Raw genomic sequence first — 25,877 nt, forward strand, 5'->3', positions numbered from 1 at the left:
TGTTTGTACCCTCCCCCCCTTGGGTCTTTGATTATTATACCCTGGGATCTGAAAAGACTCCAGAGTATAATAATTGTTTATGGATGTCCACAGTAGGGCATAATACTGTGTGCAGGGGCCACTATGGGGGATAATACTGTGTGCAGGGGCCACTATGGGACATAATACTGTGTGCAGGGGCCACTATTGGACATAATACTCCGTGCAGGGGGCACTATGGGACATAATACTGTGTGCAGGGGCCACTATGGGACATAATACTGTGTGCAGGGGCCACTATGGGACATAATACTGTGTGCAGGGGCCACTATGGGACATAATACTGTGTGCAGGGGCCACTATGGGGAATAATACTGTGTGTGGGGGTCACTATGGGACATAATACTGTGTGCAGGGGCCACTATGGGGACATAATACTGTGTGCAGGGGCCACTATGGGACATAATACTGTGTGCAGGGGCCACTATGGGGAATAATACTGTGTGTGGGGGTCACTATGGGACATAATACTGTGTGCAGGGACCACTGTGGGACATAATACTGTGTGCAGGGGCCACTATGGGGACATAATACTGTGTGCAGGGGCCACTACGGGACATAATACTGTGTGCAGGGGCCACTACGGGACATAATACTGTGTGCAGGGGCCACTATGGGACATAATACTGTGTGCAGGGGACACTATGGGGCATAATACGGTGTGCAGGGGCCACTTCTATGGGACATAATACTGTGTGCAGGGGCCACTTCTATGGGACATAATACTGTGTGCAGGGGCCACTATGGGACATAATACGGTGTGCAGGGGCCACTTCTATGGAACATAATACTGTGTGCAGGGGCCACTATGGGGACATAATACTGTGTGCAGGGGCCACTTCTATGGGACATAATACTGTGTGAAGGGGCCACTATGGGGGATAATACTGTGTGCAGGGGCCACTATGGGGCATAATACTGTGTGCAAGGGCCACTATGGGACATAATACTGTGTGCAGGGGACACTATGGGACATAATACTGTGTGCAGGGGCCACTATGGGACATAATACTGTGTGTAGGGGCCACTATGGGACATAATACTGTGTGCAGGGGCCACTATGGGACATAATACTGTGTGCAGGGGTCACTGTGGGACATAATACTGTGTGCAGGGGCCACTATGGGGGATAATACTGTGTGCAGGGGCCACTATGGGACATAATACTGTGTGCAGGGGCCACTATGGGACATAATACTGTGTGCAGGGGCCACTATGGGACATAATACTGTGTGCAGGGGCCACTATTGGACATAATACTCCGTGCAGGGGGCCACTATGGGGACATAATACTGTGTGCAGGGGCCACTATGGGGACATAATACTGTGTGCAGGGGCCACTATGGGGACATAATACTGTGTGCAGGGGCCACTATGGGACATAATACTGTGTGCAGGGGCCACTATGGGGAATAATACTGTGTGTGGGGGCCACTATGGGACATAATACTGTGTGCAGGGGCCACTACGGGACATAATACTGTGTGCAGGGGCCACTACGGGACATAATACTGTGTGCAGGGGCCACTATGGGACATAATACTGTGTGCAGGGGACACTATGGGGCATAATACGGTGTGCAGGGGCCACTTCTATGGGACATAATACTGTGTGCAGGGGCCACTATGGGGGATAATACTGTGTGCAGGGGCCACTATGGGACATAATACTGTGTGCAGGGGCCACTATGGGACATAATACTGTGTGCAGGGGACACTATGGGACATAATACTGTGTGCAGGGGCCACTATGGGGCATAATACTGTGTGCAGGGGCCACTATGGGACATAATACTGTGTGCAGGGGCCACTATGGGGCATAATACTGTGTGCAGGGGCCACTATGGGACATAATACTGTGTGCAAGGGCCACTATGGGACATAATACTGTGTGCAGGGGCCACTATGGGGTATAATACTGTGTGCAGGGGCCACTATGGGACATAATACTGTGTGCAGGGGCCACTATGGGACATAATACTGTGTGTAGGGGCCACTATGGGACATAATACTGTGTGCAGGGGCCACTATGGGACATAATACTGTGTGCAGGGGCCACTATGGGACATAATACTGTGTGCAGGCGTCACTGTGGGACATAATACTGTGTGCAGGGGCCACTATGGGGGATAATACTGTGTGCAGGGGCCACTATGGGACATAATACTGTGTGCAGGGGCCACTATGGGACATAATACTGTGTGCAGGGGCCACTATGGGACATAATACTGTGTGCAGGGGCCACTATGGGGACATAATACTGTGTGCAGGGGCCACTATGGGGACATAATACTGTGTGCAGGGGCCACTACGGGACATAATACTGTGTGCAGGGGCCACTACGGGACATAATACTGTGTGCAGGGGCCACTATGGGACATAATACTGTGTGCAGGGGACACTATGGGGCATAATACGGTGTGCAGGGGCCACTTCTATGGGACATAATACTGTGTGCAGGGGCCACTATGGGGGATAATACTGTGTGCAGGGGCCACTATGGGACATAATACTGTGTGCAGGGGCCACTATGGGACATAATACTGTGTGCAGGGGACACTATGGGACATAATACTGTGTGCAGGGGACACTATGGGACATAATACTGTGTGCAGGGGCCACTATGGGACATAATACTGTGCGCAGGGGCCACTATGGGACATAATACTGTGTGCAGGGGTCACTGTGGGACATAATACTGTGTGCAGGGGCCACTATGGGACATAATACTGTGTGCAGGGGTCACTATGGGGGATAATACTGTGTGCAGGGGCCACTATGGGACATAATACTGTGTGTAGGGGCCACTATGGGGACATAATACTGTGTGCAGGGGCCACTACGGGATATAATACTGTGTGCAGGGGCCACTACGGGACATAATACTGTGTGCAGGGGCCACTATGGGACATAATACTGTGTGCAGGGGCCACTATGGGACATAATACTGTGTGGAGGGGCCACTATGGGGCATAATACTTTATGCAGGGGCCACTATGGGACATAATACTGTGTGGAGGTGCCACGATGGGCATAATACTGTGTGGAGGGGCCAGTATGGGGACATAATACTGTGTGCAGGGGTCACTATGGGACATAATACTGTGTGCAGGGGCCACTATGGGCATAATACTGTGTGGAGGGGCCAGTATGGGAACATAATACTGTGTGCATGGGCCACTATGGGACATAATAGAGTGCGTAGGAATGCAGGGGGGGTCGATCAGTCGAGGTCAGGGGGGGCCATGTCAAAAGTTCGCCACGTGGCCCCGCCATTCGTAGTTACGCCACTGGGAAGAGATCATATAGGAGAAAGAAGAGGGCAGAGTCTGCAGGGTTCACACATTGGCAGGTTTAGGTCCTGTTTTGGCACACTAGAGGGTTCAAAACCTGCAGCGTGTCAACTATTGCTGCATTTTTTTCGTGTGGCTTTTAACCTTCAAAGCTTACCACCAGGAAAGCTACAACATCTGATTTGATATAGTTTTTGCTATATACAGGAAAACACTGCAACATTTCTCTGTTTATCCTGTCTGGCCCCATCCTAAGAAGCGTCATAGAATATATTAGGTATTAAGTCGGCCTCCTACATTTCATGCCGGCCACTACACTTTCACGTCATGTGCTATACTATTTCAGGCTTGTTATAGCAATAACAGTTAGTGTAGATAAAGTGTAATCTGTCTAAATGAAGACCCTACAAAGTACTGCAGATCCTGTCCAGTAAGTCTAGTACAAGATATAGCGAGAGATTCAGCTTGTATTTTTGCCATCAGCATCTCCAGCCCAAGGAGCGCATGATCTGCAGCCTGAATATGCATGACTTATTTAATTAGATTACACAGCTTTCAGCCTTGATTGCCTGTGTTCTCCTCCTTGTAATTGTCAACATGTCTTCTGCGTTGAAGGAACATTAGCTTCTTAAACAAGTAGGTGCCAGTGAAATGTAGCTCGATAAATAGGTAATAAACGGATTTGGCCGGTGCAGTCGATACTGTAAAGATGATTGTGCATGAATAAGTGGTCACTTGGGATGAAAGGCTGAATAAGGCCTGGGTGCCGGGCTGTGGCGTCCGCACTGTGCACGCAGCATTTAGCAGGGTTTATTACTGATGAATCAGAACTATTGTACAGAATGAATTTTATTAACGTGACGCTTCTAATCATATTAAAAATGTAATCGCATGTGAAGCCTAACATCCGCAATGCTCGGGTTACATAATTGTACAATAACTCCGATGATTTTCATACTGCGTATTCCATTATTATGTCATTATTGTTTCTCGATATTAAAGGGGTTTTAGGAGAACACGATCGATAACAAGGGTCCGACTCTTCAGCTGTTTGAAGGGTTGTACTGGGGTCACCTCACTGCTTATATTGATCCATCTATCTATATACCATCTATGTGGTCGTGCAGGGTATTCATTGGAATGGATGGCTACTGAGTAGATGGCATGCAGGTCAATGGACCAATGTATACAACGAAGAAACCACAATGCTTGACCAACCACTATGGCTTCTTAAAGCAGCAGGTCCCCAAGGAGGCCACATGTTGGACCCCAACTGATCAACTGTTGATGACCTATTCTAACGATACCCTGTGAATATTGTGACCCCCCCACCCTTCCCCCGAAAAATCCCTTTAATTTACTAAAGCGCCCTAGAACACCAATGGGGTTTCCATTAATACCTTATATAACGTAGACCACCAGGGTTAGTCCATAGCATCCTGACCACCAAAGATCACCAGAAAGGCAACATTAGGAGACCTAGAAATTCTACCAGTTGTTCTAATACATTTGGATACAATATGGACACTGGATAAAGCTATGTATCTTGGTGTAGGTCTCTGGGTCTGGTCACTATATGGAAATCATTTAGATCTTGAATAATGATGATTAAATACCTGCATTTAAAATAATTATTTGTATTGGTGGCCAAGAACCAATAAAGCAATACAGATAATCCATTGTTATAAATATGCCAAACAGCCTGCAAGTGCACTGAGGGCAGACCCATATTCCAGTTTTGCCTAAAGACAATTGCAAGTGCTTCGGCTTTGCCCTTAGGTATATATGGCGCTTAAGGCCCGCCCCCAATGCATTTAAGGCTGCGCCCCCAGTGCACTTAAGGTTTGCCCCAGTGCACTTTAGGCCCGCCCCTAGTGCACTTTAGGCTATTCTGCATATATATATATATATATATATATATATACAGTATATATATATATATATATATATATATATATATATATAATGATTGTATTGTTTAATTGGATTTTGACCACAAATTTACATTTCTAAAGGCCTCCACGTGACTCTTTCACTGGTTTGGGAGGCATTTTGGACCTGGTAGACTCCCTCTAACCTCACAAAAGGTAAACATGGCTGAGAAATGCAAAAATACTAAAACCAGGGGTAGAGGTTGTTACTCCCAGCATGCAAGTTATGAGTTATTGTAATAAGATGCAACTTGAAGCTTCTGGACCCCAAAGCAAAATGTCTAAAAGCGCGGCCTCCTGCTATGAAGCATTTCTAATAGTGGCGTCCTCTTATGTGACGGGTCAGGGAACCGCTGCTGTCGTAGAATACCGTATAGATTACTACCCTGTATGGTAAAATAATCAAACCTATGGAGTGTGATAATAATGACTGACATGAGATATGTACCGTATATATATGTCTATAAATGTATATATATGTATATATGTCTATAAATGTATACACGCATGGCGCCGGCACTCAGGAGGACGCTGGTTATTCGCCGTTACCTCGGAGTGGTAATGACTTAATTCCTATTTATTATTCGCAGACAGTTCTGTTCTATCGCCTTAGCTGTATGATAAATTGTAGCCGTACTAGTAGATCTCCTTGTTCTCGCCATCACTCTACCAACATATCATTTATACTTCTCTCCACGTACCGATTACAGGAACAATCTTCTCTTTGACCTTCGGCAGCTGGAAGGTGAACAAACATAATTCGTGGCCATGTTTGATAGTTTAGATTTTTTTTACAGTATGAGAAAGATAAACTCAGACAGACTTCAATAAATGGGGATGTTAATGTTAAGCATATTGTAACAAGTAACCACAGGGCCCGATAGCAAAACTAGTACTGGGGCCCAATATTCTGTATCCATCAGAGACATACTGGTGCCAGATCATGCAGCAGCAAGAGTGGGTTGGTGATGTCAGTGACACCTGGGCTCCCAAAGAGAGGGCAGGGATGGTTGGTTACCCAAGGGTCTGCTGTGGGGCATAATAGAGGTTGCAGGGGCCACTGTGAGACATAATGGAGGTTGCAGGGGCCACTGTGAGACATAATGGAGGTTGCAGGGTCTGCTGTGGGGCATAATAGAGGTTGCAGGGTCTGCTGTGGATCATAATAGAGGTTGCAGGGGTCACTGTGGGGCATAATAGAGGTTGCAGCGGCTGCTGTGTGGCATATTAGAGGTTGCAGGGGGCGCTGTGGGCATAATAGAGGTTGCAGGGGGCGCTGTGGGGCATAATAGAGGGAGGTGGTAGGGGTCACTGTGGGGCATAATAGAGGTGGCAGGGGTCACTGTGGGGCATAATAGAGGTTGCAGGGTCTGCTGTGGGGCATAATAGAGGTTGCAGGGGTCACTGTGGGGCATAATAGAGGTTGCAGGGGTCACTGTGGGGCATAATAGAGGTTGCAGGGGTCACTGTGGGGCATAATAGAGGTTGAAGGGGCCACAGTGCACACTATTGCTCCATTCAGTGGCCCCCATTCCTAGGATCAATAGGGGTCTCATTGTTCTGATCCCTATTGATCATATATTTGCAGCTTATATACAGGTGGATATTGGAAAACCCCTTTTAATTAAAATAGAAAAAAAATTATACCTACTAATCTTATTAGAATTTTGTAATTTACAGCTCTATTTACATACTTGAAAATTTCAATCATTTTCCGGAGCTACGCCATGCTCATGAATATACCGAACACTCAGACTGTATGTATTCAGGTCTCAGATTGCAGATTGCTTCCTCGCTGCTTTTTTATGAAAATGGCCGTAAATATAGGGATTCACTATAACAGGCTCGGTGCTTTGCTACTCCCTAGTGAAATGTCTTCATTGATCATATATGCAGCAGTGTAATAACATGTGCTGCAGAGGCCTGGCCCTATACCAGGGGGATCCACAGACCCCATAAGATATGCAAACTGCTATACTGAGCAAATTGAATATTTCTGCATATAAAACACAAAAGCTCAAACCCCCCCCATAGAAATAATAGATATATATAGGCTTATATAGTGCACCAGCTATACATTAGTGCCATATATCACATTGTATCACTGTAATGCTGTGCAATGTGATGATAGCGGTGGAAGGTGGAATATACCGTACTTGGGGTTGACGGTAGACTTGTGTGTATGAAGCCTAATAGTAAATGCAGATTGCTATGACTAGATGATCTTAGCGTATGTGATCTAGTATTATATGCTGTGCAATGTCTTTTATTGTCTATTTTTTCTAGTTATTTCTTATCCACAGTTAAAAATTTCGCCCTGATTCATCTTTGTACTTTTTAGATCACTTGTAATACTTGATAATGGCCACATGAGGGCACTGCTTTATTTCAGGTTATCAAATGGTTTCAGAAACCGCATTGTCCCTAGGAAATTATTACAAGTGCAAATATAGATGTATATAGTTATACATGTGACCGTATATAGTCATACATGTGAGCGTATATAGTTATACATGTGATCGTATATAGTCATACATGTGAGCGTATATAGTCATACATGTGAGCGTATATAGTCATACATGTGACCGTATATAGTCATACATGTGACAGTATATAGTCATACATGTGAGCGTATATAGTTATACATGTGATCGTATATAGTCATACATGTGAGCGTATATAGTCATACATGTGAGCGTATATAGTCATACATGTGACCGTATATAGTCATACATGTGACAGTATATAGTCATACATGTGAGCGTATATAGTTATACATGTGATCGTATATAGTCATACATGTGAGCGTATATAGTCATACATGTGAGCGTATATAGTTATACATGTGAGCGTATATAGTTATACATGTGACCGTATATAGTCATACATGTGAGCGTATATAGTTATACATGTGACCGTATATAGTCATACATGGGACCGTATATAGTTATACATGTGACCGTATATAGTCATACATGTGAGCGTATATAGTTATACATGTGAGCGTATATAGTTATACATGTGACCGTATATAGTCATACATGTGAGCGTATATAGTTATACATGTGACCGTATATAGTCATACATGGGACCGTATATAGTTATACATGTGACCGTATATAGTCATACATGTGACCGTATATAGTCATACATGGGACCGTATATAGTTATACATGTGACCGTATATAGTCATACATGTGAGCGTATATAGTTATACATGTGAGCGTATATAGTTATACATGTGACCGTATATAGTCATACATGTGACCGTATATAGTCATACATGTGAGCGTATATAGTTATACATGTGACCGTATATAGTCATACATGGGACCGTATATAGTTATACATGTGACCGTATATAGTCATACATGTGAGCGTATATAGTCATACATGTGACCGTATATAGTCATACATGGGACCGTATATAGTCATACATGTGAGCGTATATAGTCATACATGGGACCGTATATAGTCATACATGGGACCGTATATAGTCATACATGGGACCGTATATAGTCATACATGTGATCGTATATAGTCATACATGTGACCGTATATAGTCATACATGTGACCGTATATAGTCATACATGTGACCGTATATAGTCATACATGTGACCGTATATAGTCGTACATGGGACCGTATATAGTCGTACATGGGACCGTATATAGTCATACATGGGACCGTATATAGTCATACATGGGACCGTATATAGTCGTACATGGGACCGTATATAGTCATACATGGGACCGTATATAGTCATACATGGGACCGTATATAGTCGTACATGGGACCGTCTATAGTCATACATGTGACCGTCTATAGTCATACATGGGACCGTATATAGTCATACATGTGACGTCTTTATCAGACATGCTGAAATGTGAATGGAGAGCAGCTGTAGAAACATAAGGACATGTGAGCTAAAGAATAGATCCACAGCAATATAATAATATATTTTATTTATATAGCGCCAACATATTCTGCAGCGCTGTACAATTTGTAACTAGATATGTTTGTATAGCCCAGTACAGTATTGTAAGTGCTGCATGTTCGTGGTCTCAAAGACCAAACCGCGTTAAGCGACCACATACAACACCGCTTTTTATTGCCTTGCAGACTTCTCCCCGCCACCGCTTGTGCAAGCGACCAGGGCTCATCCTCATTGAAATGATATTGTCTGTATAATCTCCCTTACTTGTAGCTCCAACATATTCCACAGCGCTGTACAGACATTGTTAGTCCCATTTAGGGCTTACAATCTAAATTCCCAATCTGTGGGGGAAAACTGCAGCAAGATTACAGTGCTGTACCCCGAGCCACCCTATGCTTATAATGGTTCTGTCAGTCTTGAGCTGCAAAAGTATAACATGAAGACACTGATACTCGCCTCCCCTCGCTCCGCTCTCAGGTCTCTTGTCCCTGGAGCTGCAGGCCCGATGTGAGTGACACCTTGCACTTATAGCTCTCGGAGCACATAGGAGGCAGAGTGGTGAGGTAGGGTCTGTCCGCTCCTGCTTCACTACTATATTCAATTCCTCTACGTCCTCTCCAGATACAGATGAGTTGAATCCAGGACATTCCTCCCGCTGACTGGGACTGCGGGACAGAACCTAGAATCCAGGACTGTCCCACTGAATCCAGGACAGTTGTGAGGTTTGTATTAATGAGTTAAAGGGATGTTCCCATCTTGGTAAATCCCTGCCAAAATGGAAGTACAGCAACTGCTCAAAAGTCCCAACTACTAGGGCAGACTTAAAGGGCTGTTGGTCACATGGTCACGCTGCAGCTCAGTCTCTTTCATTTTAATGGGACAGAGCTGCGGCCTTGCCATGTGACGAATGGACAATCGGCCGCTTCCTGTACTAGCCCTTTAACCTGTTCCCGTTCTGCGCCGTACTATTACATCAAGCTGAGCATATAGTTATTGCACAACTCATCGGCGTCCATTCTTTCAGCATCGGTCAGAAAATGGACCTAGAGTCCTGCTGAGCAACTGCAAAATTTTTCACAAAAGGATGCATTTTCTCCTTTCTGACAGTGGAAGTGTGTGTATATTAAATCTTCACATTCCAGCTCACCAGAGGGCAGGGGTTAATAGATTTAGGAGAGACAGACCCCTGGGAAATTAGAAAGGAGATCAAATAAGCCCTAGACCTCCAGGCATCCTTGATTCCTTTAGCAGATGTGTGGCCGACTTGATGGTTGTTTGGGATCATTGTATGACCCAAGCTTTACGCATTCGTCTCAATGCCTGCAAGATGCTCCGGTCCTGTGGTTATAAACCTTCTCGAATTGAAGGGTGGCAACAATTCCTTCTCTAAGATCTTTGCTGATATCTTTCCTGGCTCATGTGCACTCGCATTAGAGAAAGAAGAAAACCTAGAGAAGACGATCACTGATTTCTGTATTGTGATTCCTGCTTTCCTGCGTAAAAAAACGTGACAATAAACGCGCATAAATGCATCTGCTGTGCAGATAGGGGTCGCCTACACTAATCTAATAAAGGAATTGGCAACATTGTAACGATGAGGATATTAGTAAATTGTATTTCCTTTACCATAAACAAATTAGAAACAAAAATTAGAATCAAATCCCACTTTATTTGTAACATTGTAACATTCTACGTGTTTTACTACCCCCAGGCATGTAAAGACGAGGACTAACAACCAGAGGGTGAATGTGTCTTATCTTGGTGATGTCATAATGTCTAGAACATGTTAGATTTCATCCTTTACAAATAATAGACAGACAGGGAATTGACAATCCGTTGTGTTTTCCTTACCCTTTTATTAATCTGTACTATGTACATTCCGGTAATTATTGCATGCTATAACAATAGGCAATAGACAATTACGGCAGATTTTTTTTTTCCCCATCACAGGACTGTCAAGGTTCTTTATATACCTTCCATAGAAATGTGTGAACAAATAAATCTAAACCTATAAAAAAGATATACAAGAGTATACAAGAAGTTAAGGCTCTCATTTTGTCCTGTTGGTTGGGCAGGAGGGAGATGCAGCTGCAGATACTTAGGAAGGTGCTTTGCACTGCATGCTGTAAGTCTGTAAGGGGAGGCACAGCACAGGTCTTACATTACACCAGGAATACATTTTACTTAGCAAGCATGGCAATAGAAAATGTACAAAGGAGGGAGGGTAGAAGATATGCAGGTATAGTATACAGATACATCAATGGCTACCTAAGGTATAAGGTGTATACAGTAAGGTAAAGGTGGAGAAGTTTCTCTTGATCTACAATGACATTCTCCCTTTGGAAAATTAAAGCCGTGATTGATTTTGACAACTACTTCACCCTGTAGCCGGCACTTTGGCGCACTATTCCCTCTAGGTAATGGATCCCACTAGAGAGTCTCCGCCATTCCCCTGACCACTGCTGCCGCTTCTCTATATCATTGAATATATCGATTTTTCAGCAACAGACTCATCGCCTAATAGAAGGAAAGCTCTTCACCGCTATCCTGTGCATTATTGCATTATCATTACGGTTTATATGAGTGTATGGTTGTTTCTTGCACTGGTATGGACAGCATTGAGACCTGTCTGACTATATGGCCTTTACGTTCGTGTTTCCACGTATCAGTCGCCATCCCTGTATTTTCATATATACAGCTTCTTCTTGGTAAGGGGCTTGTAGTGTTCTCTATCCTCCATGTTAGCAGAGGTTGCAATGAGAGGAAAGAGTAAGAGTCCATTGTCAATAAGGGGATGTCTTGCTCTTCTTTCCGGCAAAACAAGACAACCATGTACAGATGAGCATGGCGACTGCTGCTCCGCCACCGGTGCAGTAATAGGCCCAGCCAATCTTGCAGGTACCTAGGCAGAATTTGAGAAAACAATATTACTTAGTATTACTATAAAGACACAAGTCCGTCTTAGGATCGATCATCAATATTAGATGGGGTGCTCAGGTGAGTAGGTCAATAGAGCCGAACTGTAATACCAAGAACAGCCAATATACAATTTACAACAAGGCAATGGCTCACGGCAGGTGGCAGACAGGCCCACACATTCATGAATATCCGCTCACATACCTACAATGACCGGGGTAGATACCTAGTATTCCAAATGCATGCAGACAATGCTTATATAAGGCAGAGGTGACATGATAATGTCAAGTGCCCAGTGCTGGCTTACAGATTATTAATGGCACCAATAATGGCAGCCTATTTTCCCTCAACCAACATAAGAGGCATTGTCTGTATCCTGCCAAAACCCTGAAATGTTAGTAGATATGCAAGCTTGCAACCTACGTCAAGGGTCCCCATGTTGGAAAAAACTTACTTGAATGAATCAGTGACTCCTAAATCTAAAACTTTTATTATTACAATGATACAATATGTATCAAACCACCAATAAGGCTCAATAACGGTGCAAATACCCTGTGATGGGGCACAACTATGTTACTAGACAAGAGAAGGTATATCCAAGTATTCCCTATAGGACCATGACTATCCCATTGGGAATATATCCAGCCACTAAGTAGACAAGACTCGCCCCATAACAATATAGTCCAATACCCATCGAGGCCAACGTTCCTCCAAAGACACTAATGATATATATAACCCAATATCCAATAGGACAATACAGTCAGTCCGTATTTATGGCATCAGCCACATGGCTACAGCAGAGAATGAAATATTTATCTCAGATATTGGGAAATATAAATGTTCCGTTCACATCTAATATATCACAGCCCATACTGCTCCATTACAGAGGTCCAGCCATTCATTCCCACGGCCCGACGCATTTCCCCAGATTTCTGGTTCATCTGAATATTAATACAGGGACCGTATAATAAATCAAGAGTAGATCAGGATGAGATGATGAAGAAATAGTCTTGGAAAAACTTGCAATACCCAAAGCAGATTGATGAGCGCCTAAGAGAGGTGATATGAATAATGGAGAACTAGCGCGGTGAATGATATGCGTCCCAGGCTTTATATCAAAAGGGACACCATACTTGTCATTGGTAATGTGTTATTTATGTGCTAATAAAAGTTGTGTTAATGTTAATCATACGAGAGGTGAGGCCACATTACCTGATATTAGAAGAAGCAATGGCTCACGGCAGGAGGCAGACAGGTCCACGTGAGCAGAGGATGTACAGATGAATAATGGTGATGAAACCTCCGCTCACACATGTGCAGTCCATGAGATGGTAGGTGCCTTGTATTTCATATGCACCTGCTCTACCATCTACCGCTCGGGCCTGTCTGCATCCTGCTGTGAACCATTGCTACATATTGATATTGTTAATAATAAAGTCTCATTTAGTGGATTGTGTTGGATTGCTGCACTAGATAAGCAGTGAAGAGGCCACAGAGCTTACTCTAATGCTGAGACCTCTTCAAAGAAGAGATCCGTGGTATATTTGAGCAAATGAATTATGCTAAGTGTATCGCACATTTCCTAGAACATCCCAGATATCATTACTACTTCAGTGTTTAGCAGATTCATTGCAACATCCGACTTTGCAAACAAACTGATTTAACTGCATTGTAAATGAGTAAATATCTGAAGCTGTGCTTTACAGGTACAGGAACCCGGGGAAATCGGTAAGAGCAGGAGGCGTTTGAGCTTGGAATTACATCAGTACGTCGTCCCGGAGGGGCCATTTACAAGGTCCAGAGTGTTCCAGGCTCCTCACTAGTTATGCAGATGAGGTTTAATGTGTTTCAGGGGACGGGGATAATGGACCTGCCTGCTAACAGCACATTCATTTTTAATGATTTGCAATTGTCTTCTGCTCCACCTGTGATTCAGAGTCGCTGCCGCATATATTACTGCACTGATTCTGCATGTAACAAGGGTTTGGATATGTATAATGGTTATCTCTGAGAACAGCAGTTTATTCCTCCTAGCACTGCTTTGTAGATGTAGGATAGCAGAAGTGTTGGCGCAATCTCATTATTATTGGTTTTCAATGTAGGGGTTTATATCACCATCACAAATCCTTTAGCATGGGGCACATGGACATCATGGAGGAGGAAAATCTGCTCAAGACCAAGACTATTATCCAGATCACAGAACAAAAATAATTGTGTCCCTGACATAAATGACCGATCCTTGTAATATATCCATGTATACTACATTTCGCCTGCAGCACCCCCCGGGGATATCGGAGCCCATGGCCATCATCTGGGCACTGGGTGGCTTCAATATAAAATGTCACCATGTCCTGGATACTCTTCCCCACCCATACGTGGGCACTCGCATATAGTTCAGAGCAGTACTTGGGTGAGTAGGGTATACATGCAACCTATACCCTATCCAAAGTGTAGGAGATAAGGTACGGGCCACTGGAGGAGTAGGGCCTAATATAGATGAACAATAGTGCAGGCCAAGGGGACGGGAGTCATTTTATGGCAGAATACACTCAGAGAACGCTCAGATGACCTCCCACTGCCATCCATCCCCCATCGGCTTCAATGGGAGTTCTGTTCCGGGATAGGGCCTGCTCTATAATAATGGGACTGGAATGATGCATTGGACTCCCCATTGGAAGAGCCTCAGTCTGCAATCCCAGTCTTGTGCATTAGGCTTAACTATGGGCAGCCCCACTGATTATAAGAATGGGGGTGTCTTGCTCCCTTGACTTGTTGGAACTGAGGTTGGGCAGATGCATTACTCCGCCATTCTTTTCTGGGTCTTCCAGAGATAGCCAAGCACTCACTATACCTCAACTCCATTCAGACATGGGTGCAAGAACCTCCCTGATCTGCAACTAAAGTTGCACTTGCAAACAAGTTTCTTTACACCTGCCTACTATAGTAACTCAAATGTTAGTAGTGACCATGATGAGGACAGGAATGGGACTTGCCGAAAACTCCAGGATCACAAGAATGGAGGTCCCTTGTTCAGTTTCCCTGTCTGAATGGAAGCTGCACTCATCTATATGGGCTGTGCAATCTAAGGGCCGGTTCACATTAGAATTCGGCTTCCATCTGAAAGGAGTCCGCATAAGGACCCCCCCCCCCCTGGATTGGAATACCAATGCAAATGCAAGCGCTGTGCAGTTAAGCACACGGACCCCATAGACTATAATGGGATCCATGTGCTTGCCGCGCACTGCCCGCACGAGATTAGTACTATTAGTTCCCTCTGCACGTCCATGATGTTTCCACCGCATTGTCATAGGTTCCCGCCAATGAACCGCCAGCTAATCCGGCTTAATGGGCCACGTGTCCAACCTAGGTGACAATCCCAGTAAAATGTCTCTATGCAGTGAATGAGTTAACCGTGTTTTAGAGCAATGTAAGTATATTGTGTATCCGGCGCTGCGCACATGAAAAGACCGCGGTATTGATTTCAATCCCTCCTGGCCATAATGAGTTTTCGGCAGATGCACAGCTAGCGCCTCTCAGACACTCTCTACCAGGCCGCCGTCCGCCATTGTGAGTCACTTGTTACCTAATTGGAACTGACTGGACGCATTGCCACACGCCTGCTGGATTTCAGGGCTGTTCCACCCCAATGGATACAGGGCACATCCGGAGCTAATGAGGAGTCCTACAGAGATTCACACAGAGACAAAAAAGACATGTTTGTTTACTCAGCGTGATCGGCACCGCAATGTGCGCCATTCATTACAACCAATTACACGGCTACATTTATGCAGAATATTCTGGAAATAGGGAGTCACGAGCAATGAGCAATGGAATAGAAATATAGAATATACATATTAAATAGGAACGAGGGCATCGCATTGCAGGTAGAGGCCGGCTCTAGAGAAGGTACCTGATTCATTCACCTTTCAGTATTCGTATCAATGCATGGCGGACAGATCTAGAGCTGGACACAGGCCTGACACAGGACACAGGCCTTCTGATTTCCTTGACTTTTATTATAGTATCAAACTAACACTACGTTCACCATCGGAGGATCAGAACAACGGACATACGGACAGCTAAAACAGCAGACTCCCATGGTGCCTGATGGATCCCATTGACCTCTATGGGATCTGTCAAATCTCCCTTCTATTAAAATTAAGCCACAGGGCGAAAAAATGTTTTTTTGGGGGGCAACAGAGTCTCCAAATGGGAGTTTTCTTGGCCATCAAGAAGTTGTTCATACTGACCTATGCACAGGACAGGTCACTGTATCGGGGTCTGACACCTGCACCCGCTACTATCAATCCATCCAGGTGCCGAAAGTTACAGCAATGGATGGAGCCAGAAGCAGGTCTGTTACTATTCAAGAAATATGGGAAGAATATGCAAATCTGTCTTCCATGATGTAATTAGGAAGTCAGCTGCTGCCTCAGTGTTACAAACCAATAGAGGGCGCTCACTGGAATGTGCAATTCAAGAAATCGGCATAGAGGTGCATTACACCGGTGCTGCCATCATACAGTAGACAGATCTGGTTACTAGGATAGGAACAAAGTTGTTTCCTGGATTCATCCATTGCTATTGCTTCCATCGCCCTGATCAGTGCAGGTTCCAGGTGTAGGACCAATCACCTATCCATGGCTCAAAAAAAAAAAAAACAGGGTTCCTAGTAAATCCCCCTTACTGAATCTGAAAGATTGCAGAATAGTGAATGCAGCTCTGCACTATAACACCGGCTGTAACCCAGGCTCAGCAATAAATAAGTAATTCAATAGATTTTGCAAAGACCACATTAAGAGTTCTGCTCTGAAGCTTGCAGAAATGTGAATGCCGTTGTTATAAAATTATCTCATCTGGATTTTATTCCAAATATTTTACAAGTGAATTAAGGAAATGTCTGCCTGGGAATAACGTGAAGCTACCGTGGGATATAAATATATGTCTTTGGAATTGCATTTAGAGGCTTCAAAGCTCCTGTAATGAGGCCTCCGCCAAGGCTGGATGACTATTTTATTTTAATGAGTGACATTCAGAGAGATTAAAACTGTTAGACCTAAAGTACAAGGTTATTAGCCTGTAATGTGGTGTTATTATCCGCTGCACCTGCAACATCTGAAAGGAGACAAGACGAAGCAGAACAAGACTCTGTAGTGAATGCAGCGGGGACTTAGACGTGCACCCTCTAAATGGTTAAATAATGCTCAAGAAATATCCTTACAAGAGTATATATATATATATATATATATATATATATATATATATATATATATATATACTTCACGTCTATCCGTAGTATCGGTATCAGTTTTTCTTGTCCCTTACCCTTGGTTCACTTCTGCGTTTGGTAATCCATATGGGGACCCCCCTGAACGGACAACTGAATGCATTTGCAAGCGTTGTGCAGTGAAAGCACACAGACCCCATAAACTATAATGGGGTCCGTGTGCTTGCCGCGCAAATCATGCGGACAGGAAAGTAGATTGTGAAGTACTTCTCTGTCTGCATGTTCCCTGCGGAGATTTTGCAGCAAGCACACGGACCCCGTTATAGTCTATGAGGTCCATGTGCTTTCACTGCACACCGCTTGCAAATTTGGTAGTCCGTTCAGGGGGCGTCCCCATGCAGATATGAACAAGGCCTTCGTTATTACAACTGATGGAAAAACTGATCAGATTTCTACTCCTAAACCATAAGTTGTCACCAGTTTTTACCCTGATGGGCTGCCAAGGGCAATAGTGCAGGGTACTCCACTACTTTTAGTAAATGTCCATTGACCGGGGTCCACCATCCAGGTATCTGACTATAAGACGCGCCCCAGGATTCTGCAAATAGGCAGAAATTTTCCATAAAAACTTTTCAGACTCCCATTCCCTTCAATAGGATTGTCAGCACTTCTTCCGCATCAGGATCGCGCAGGACATGTTATTCTCATGTAACTACAGAGAAGAGTGATGAGCAAAGTCCGGCCGATTCTTATTGAAACCAATGGGAGAGAAATGTCATCTGTTTGTACCGATATCAAGGTGGAAAAGTCTCAAAATCAGACACAAAGCTGTAAGAAGATGTATCAGAAATAAGTTTGACATGGAAATGTTCATTTAAGAGCCAGAACAATCTATTCAAGACGTTCCCCGTTTTCTGTGTCCTCTTTTGAAATTCCACAATACACCGGCACAATGACAAAGGTAATCCAAGTACAGAGAGACTCAGTTCATGCCAAGATACCTCGGAGATAGTATTGCTCCCAGACCTGTTTCTTACGTGACCTAGTTTAGTTGCAGCTTGTGGAATCCGTAACTAATTCTATATTGTCGGGGATTCAGAGTCATTACCTGGGAATAGAATAGAGATTTGTCTGCAAAGGACTGTCATGGCGGAGCAGTGGACGTGGCAGTGGTCGGCCAGGACTGGGTGACGCCAACAAACCAGCGGCATACGTAGAAAATCAGACAATTATCTTAAAACCGCAAGATCATACAAGGCAAATTGTCCAGGCTTTGAGGGGGTTTATGTTTTTTGTTGCAGATTTTGTTGCGTTTTTTTGAGCCGAAGCCAGGAGTGGATTGGGTAGAACAGAAATCTATAAGAACTTCCTATTCCTTTTGCAGTCACTTGGATTTTTCTAAATAAATGCAGCAAAATTTGCAACAAAAAAGTAAACTTTTTCCCAATGAGTGGCCTTAACCCTAAAGCTGAGGACCCACGTTGCGAAAATGGGAAGGAAGGGAATGGGAAATATATAGGAAGAGCTTATACTTCTATCTACTGCTCAATCCACTCCTGGCTTTGGCTCAAAAAACCCTCAACAAAAAATCTACGTTTCCATCATGTGGGGGCCTCGGCCTAAGGAAGATTCCAGGATTACAAAAATATAGCAAATTTTTTTATTTTTCCAAAATGGCGTCCTATCCATCCATGGGTTGTGTTTGGATTTGAAACTCCACACCGATGATATTAATGAGTTTGGGATGTAATACCAAACACAACCTGTGGACATGTATGGAGCTGTTTTTGGAAGAAAGTCACCAGGTTTCTCTAAAAATAGTCAACCCCTTTAGGCTGGGGCACCAAGTCGCAAAATACAGTTATTTCTATCCAAGGGATTGGAAATGAACATGAGGTCAGTGGGAGTCTGACTGCAGGGACCACTACTGATAATGACAATGGAGGTCCAACGTCCCTCGTATGAATGCAGAGGAAGGTCGCACATGTGCAGTGCAGCTCCATTTGGAACTGCCAAAGAGAAGCCAAGAACAGCACTAGGCTACCTATGGCCACCCCAAAGAACTGAGCAACCCACATGTGCAACCTGCCATTCCATTAATACGAGGGAAATGGGACCTCTGATGGTAGGATTGGCAGGGGTCCCTCTGATCTAGTAGTCCTTCCCTATCATGTGGGATTCCCCAGACAGATTTGTTGTGTTAGAGTTAAGTCCTCCAGAGCCATGTACTGTAAATCCATAGGCAGAACATTTCCTCTACCATTAATCATTATGTTATGACTTTACATGTTGGGGTCTCGATTGACCGGACCCCGATACATAAGATAGTGTCAGTTTTTAGTATCTGGTTCTGACTATTTATATGTGATTATTGTATTGGTGGGTGTCATGTCCACTCATATCCATATACTAAGCTTATACCTAGCCCTATAATATAGGATATATACATATACTGGAGAAATATTAATCATGATATTCAGACATACACATTGAGGTTAAGGCCACACATAGCAAATTGCAAAACTGTGGCAAAAAAAATGCTGCAAAAAACAAAATCTCCAACAAAAAAGTTGCATTTCCACAACGTGTGGCCTCAGACTTACAATAAAGTTTTTGAAAAACTGTGCATGTTAATTTTACCTGCAAAAACAGCCAAAAACATGACACTTTCCCAGCGTCCAGGATACTAGAGGATTCTACCCATGACACAGACATTACAGGTATTTTCTTACCTCCAATGAACTGTGTAGCGCCTTGGATTCGACCGGTCATTCTGGAGATGAGGTCGCCGATACAACAGCCAAGAACCGCAGCTAAAGACACTAAAAGGAGCAAAGCACAACCAATGCCGGTCACCAGGGTGCAGATCTGCCAGGACAGACTCGGGATGGCGCTAAAGGTGGCATATCGCCCGCATTCCTCCACCATTACTAAGTTCTTCTCGTCGCCCTGAGCAGGGTAAGTACATCGGCGGAAGGTGCTGAAGGAAACTGGTTTCCCCATTTGGAAGCCATACAACCAATAAGGCATGAAGAAACTGGTGCAGCTGGCAGCCGCTGATAAGAACGACAGAAGCGCCCAGAGGGCACCCAGTAATGTCAGGCTGCTCGCCATCATTCACATCTGTATCTTGCTGCTTTTTTCGTGTTAGTTTTAGATTTCCAATTCATAGAACAAGGGTTGGCATTGTTGGAGAACTTGATCTGTCGTCATTTGTCTTTGCTTGTTCCTTGGGTTACACAACCATTTTAGGCTCTGATCTCTCTTCTTCTTTTTTGCTTCTTGATCTTAATGCCAGGTCTTAAAGATTCTGCAGGTAACAGAGACATCACCTTGAGTCGGAATAGTCTTCTTTGGCTGATAGCTGCCACTTCAGCTCCCTCTCAGAATCTCCGGTAGTAAAGCTTCTCCTATAATGTCTTCTATTGTCACCACTACAAGACTCTCCCTGTTTAGGGGAAATAGAAGGACAATGGCTTCAATTACTGCTTAGTCACAGAAGGAGCCTTGGCTGCAGGTGCAGCGTCTATAAGACCAGGCATACTCCTATACAGCACTATATATACTCCTATACTCCGCCGGGAATTGCTACTTATTGTGCAGCTTGCAAAACTTAACTCTACTTTACTTCCTATTGCAGTGATTATGAAGGATCAGAATGTAATTGAAGAAAATCTTTAAGGAATTACAAAAGTAAGAAATGATCTGCAATGTTACAATGTAAAACCCGTTAGCTCAAACATGTGGCTCTCCAGATGTGTCCCTGGGCAGCCCAAAGCCCTTATTGCCAGGAAGCCCAGACAATTCACTCTAAGCAAAAAAGCAAAGCAAAAAAGCAAAAAAAAAAGCAACAAAAAACCTTTGCAAAAACACTTGCACATCTCTCTACTTTTCAGCGCTTCTCATTTTTGCCTAGTCCATATAAGTCCATTGCAGTGTGTTTCTGCAACAGCCAAAAACGCTGCCTTTCCCCAACGTGGGACGACCGCGGCCTAAAGGTATATTTGCAAATGCAAAGCTCAGGAATCCTAATAGTTTCCTGTCTGGTAATGTGTTCCTATACACAGGACTTACAAACAAGGAGCTCTGGGAACTGTCAGGAAACCTATTACCACACCTGGGTCGGGCTGAGGTGTGGTAATAGCAGAATACATTAGCACACACCTCTTATGTACAAGTCTTCCTTTATACTCGGTCACATTGAGATGTTACTGCAAGGAAAGAAACTTATTCAGAGGTTTAGGTCACCTCTCCCTTGTATGGGTGAGCAGGAAGGGTAATAAGCAGACATATAGCTTGGAAATCCTCGGCCAAGTCTATAAGGATTCCCCTATGTACCTTGTACCATTTAGAATAATGGTATATTTAATATGGGACCGCCTCGTGGTCCTGCGCCCAGTAGTGACTGCAAAACTTTGGACCCCATCATTGTGCCCCGTTGGCTCTCTCCGTGCCCCTGACTACCAGTATATAAGCGCCGACTAATAAGACTAACTTTTGCATCCCGCCTATACCGTAAGTAGATTCTTGCTTTGAGGTCACCGTATTATGGAATTGTGCAATTACTATCAAAATGACTCCCATCTGAACTTCCTACAGCGCCGCAGGATTATTATGGGATCCCACCTGCTGTAAATGGAGCCATTACCATAAATGCACTTTAATAGGGGATTGCTACTGTACTCAGGCGACTCCTTAATATCAGAAAAGTGGCTGTAAAATAGAATATCGCTTAAATCCTCTGCGCCCGCCATTGCACGATGCTAAATAATAAGAACCACAGTAATGTCCTTCCTACCAGGTAGAGATATTAATATATGTGCAAGCCTAGAACAGTCCGGTAGTAATGCATGTATCTTTAAAGAGCCTTGCAGAAGCGTCCGCACCACCGAACTCACATTTATATGGCGCGATGCGATGCTAATAAAATAACAATTATCATAGCAGAGCTAAGAACACAACTGAGAATCCTAATGATTTTAAGCCATTAAAATAAGATTTAGTTCATTGAGCAAACATTAAAGGAGCATTTAAGCCACTTGTAAAATTCTTCGGAATCCATTAGTTAATTTCGGTTTTAACCCGTTGCTCCTCGTGGGCATGAATACGGCATAACCCAGAATAACTGCTGAGTATTCGGTATAAGCCTATGATGCAGAGGAATAAATAGATTCTTAAATTAAATTTCCGTAAATCCTGTTCCGCAGGATAGAACACGTTGCAACCGTAAGACCGTGCAGATTACCGGTGCAGGCAACAAAGAGTTAATCTTCTATCTTTGCTACAATTATGCGATCAGCGTAGAAGGAATGAATGTGAAGGAAGGCTCTTACCCCACAGACGGCGTCCTGAACACTTCAGGATCTTCTGGCGAGTTTTCCGGGAGAAGTCGATTCACCTTATACAGAGAGAGGTGGAGTTTATTAGGACAGAATCCAATAACCTACAAATATGATTTAGGAAGGAGCCTCTGACAGTCCCCGGGGGGATCGCAGGGATAAGAGGAGAGATTCGCTGCTGCAACTACCAGCTTGTAAATAAAACTAAGAAAAGAGCTGTCCGGGAATAAATTATTCATAATATCAATAGCAGATCCGACCCACACAACCCCCCACGATCACCTGTTTGCAGTGGCAGCCGTGTGCATGAACTAGCACAGAAGTGGAACGTAAATCTCCTGGGCCCCGGTCTCAAATCTGTAATGGGGGTCCATTCCTAGGCTGCGCCATTTAGAATAGGTTTATATTTTATTTTGCAGAGGCACGGCCCCCCAGGCTTTGTGCAAATTTTTTGAAAGTGGGCCCCCCAGAATTTTATTTCCCTTGCCCCCCTTCAGTCAATAGAAGCTCACCGAAGCTCGTTGCCACAGACATGCTGATAACTCCACTATTGCAATCAACCTCTATCTGTCACAGAATTGAAATCACTGCCAAAACAGTGGGACAGCACCCAATATGTGGGACAGTCCTGCTCAATCCAGGGCGGCCCCCACGATTGCACCTATGGTAAAAGCAGCCCTGGGCAGGGTCCACTAGCAACTGCACCCATTGCACCCCTATAACTACACCCCTGACTGAAAGCTCAGTCTAATTCAAGTTAATGAGTCTGAATTTGCAGTACCTTTCCCGGCCACTACACAGTGTACGGCGCTGTTCTGCAGACAGATGAGTCGCTGGGGTACCGGCAGGGGATCAGACCTCCACTGATCTGTTATTGATGATGTAACCTAAGGAGAGGTCATTGATACTCCTGAATAAACAAATAAGGGCACGTCTTTGCAACAGTGGACTGACCGAACGTATACAAGTCTATGGATGGTCCGGAACTGGAGAAACGTATCTTATCATAGAAAACAACAAAATAAACTATGAAACATGTTTTCCATTGTCTTCTATAAGATATCATGCCAATTGTAAACGTTTGGGTTCACTCTGCTACATCGATACATTGTGTCTATCATAGTTACAGATATCCCATGATTCCAAACATTATAACTTGCATTTTATTGTCCTGGATGAAAGGAGCTTGCAATTGCCAGGACCTGCCCTTTAAGCAGGGCTTAGATTCCGTCCTGTGTCTGAGAGCTCGGAATACGCTTTATGTTCTAGCTATTGATTGGTGGCGCTAATGGCGGAGGATGAGGATCTATTTTAGATCTGAGCAAACAACTATTGTCATAAAGGCTAAGAAGTTTAAAGAGCTCCTTAATATTTCATAGGGCTTGAGAGGGAGCGGAGAAGATTTATCCTCATCCTCGTGACAGACAGATTTTACTCTCTTAAATGGCTCTTGCTTTGGTTTTGCTGAAAGATTTGCAATTTTAAGAAGGCGTCTTTTTCCACTTGGAGATGTTCGGTGTGGGCATACAGTAATCCCCTCGATTTTGGGGAGATGCCAGATTAGAAGATTTTCCAGACCATTTAAATGTATTGAAATGAGGGCGAATCGGAGAGTTCTGCAGGAACGGACGCGTTAACACATTGATACCAGGCGATTTACTACGAGAATGTATTATTAATAGGGGATGGAAATCAATTGGGACTGGGTGGCCGCTCTTCCTTCAGTTATTGTGTAGGTTCGTTTTCAATTAAAGGGATGGTCTCCTAAAGAAAAACCCTTTAGCAAATGGAAACTGGTCCAGTGATCAATGGATGGCCATAGCTTGAAAAAAATCCCTAGGGATAGGCGATCTATAGGTCAGGGTTTGTTGGTTTGGTGTAGACCACAGTGACACATAAGAAGGCGTTCTATGCTATTACATGGTCACACGTGCGGGCCGACAATCCGGGATGCAAAATATGGTACAGGTCCTATATTGCTGTCCGATTTTGCGGACCTGTTTCCTTGGCTCCCATTTATTGAATAAAGGGGCCGTTCAAGTAAGTGCACGAGTGGGACACGGGGAACATCCGCGTTCCGCTCATTTACAGCATTTGGTTAGTATATAGTCATGTGCAACCTGCTTAAGCCTGCAGTGCACCGATACAAAACACAACCTTGTCCATAAACCGCGTCTAGTCTCATTGACTTCAAGGGGATTGAGCTACAAGACTAGACACAAGCGGATCGGTCAAGTGGAATGGCGCAATTTCTGGAAACCTCATGTGCCTGTCTCATTGATTTGCTGTAGGACTGACCCCTCCGTCTAATGGATCCAGCACCATAACAGGGACTGTGCACGGGACAGACCATCGATGTGTTATCTCAGATCAATGTCACAATCTCACCATCTTGTCATGATCCTGATGGTTCGCCGATAGCTGGAGCAGGAGGAAGCCGCGGTAGAATTTTTCGTCACTATCAATATTTTCTATTCCCATTTCCTAGATTTCCACGTCGTCCCCCATCCAGAGATTAGCAGTGAGCCAGGGGCCGCGCCATTCCTAGTTACGCCGATGCAGTGAGCCCTTTAAGGTTTCCTTGCCTGGTGAGATATGTTACATTATATATAAAGCACTTATACATCGGAATACAAATGTCTGCTGTTTATTAACATTCTCTTGGGAAATCTCCGTATTTTACCTAATAGGCTGGAGGACGGTAAGCTCGATGTGCGCGCCTGCGCTATTTCACAGTATGGATAATCCCTTGTGTGCCAGGAGATTCACAGATCATGTCGTGCTTGTATACCCATATACTAATAGGATATTGCATCATAGTGAATTGTTACTAAAACCACGTAAATTATTGCGTATTACAAGGACATACAAAGAGCAGAGGTATAGCCTATAAACAGAATAGAGAATACCAAGTGTGCACTTACACAGAAACGACACATCACAACAACAGTTGCTAAAAACCAAGGAGAAAGTGCCAAAAACTAAAACCAGTACAGCGGGGACTTGGCGTGGCGCTTCTTGTTGTGATCTGCGTTGCTGTCTCGGTGTAATAAGTTTACGTCTTATATGGTTATACTGGTATTGGTGAATTCATCCGCTTCGTTCTCTTCGTTTTAGTACGGCCGGATTTGTAGCGCCCTGTTTATTACTCAGTGCCAGCACTTCTACGTTACATTAGAATTATTGCGCATTTACAT

General features: G+C 44.0%; 1 protein-coding gene across 1 annotated transcript; it reads right to left on the reverse strand.

Annotated features, from left to right (window-relative positions):
• Positions 1 to 11,954: 11,954 nt before the first annotated feature.
• Positions 11,955 to 20,629, reverse strand: LHFPL1 (LHFPL tetraspan subfamily member 1). The gene is made up of 3 exons (XM_075259050.1): positions 20,074 to 20,629; positions 15,698 to 15,796; positions 11,955 to 12,100 (listed from the first exon to the last, which is right to left on the reverse strand). The coding sequence occupies exons 1-3, from the start codon at positions 20,456 to 20,458 to the stop codon at positions 11,982 to 11,984; spliced, it is 603 nt and encodes a 200-aa protein (XP_075115151.1). The 5' UTR covers positions 20,459 to 20,629; the 3' UTR covers positions 11,955 to 11,981.
• Positions 20,630 to 25,877: the final 5,248 nt, after the last annotated feature.

This window comes from Leptodactylus fuscus, chromosome 11 (genome assembly GCF_031893055.1).
Source record: "Leptodactylus fuscus isolate aLepFus1 chromosome 11, aLepFus1.hap2, whole genome shotgun sequence".
Taxonomy (NCBI): domain Eukaryota; kingdom Metazoa; phylum Chordata; class Amphibia; order Anura; family Leptodactylidae; genus Leptodactylus; species Leptodactylus fuscus.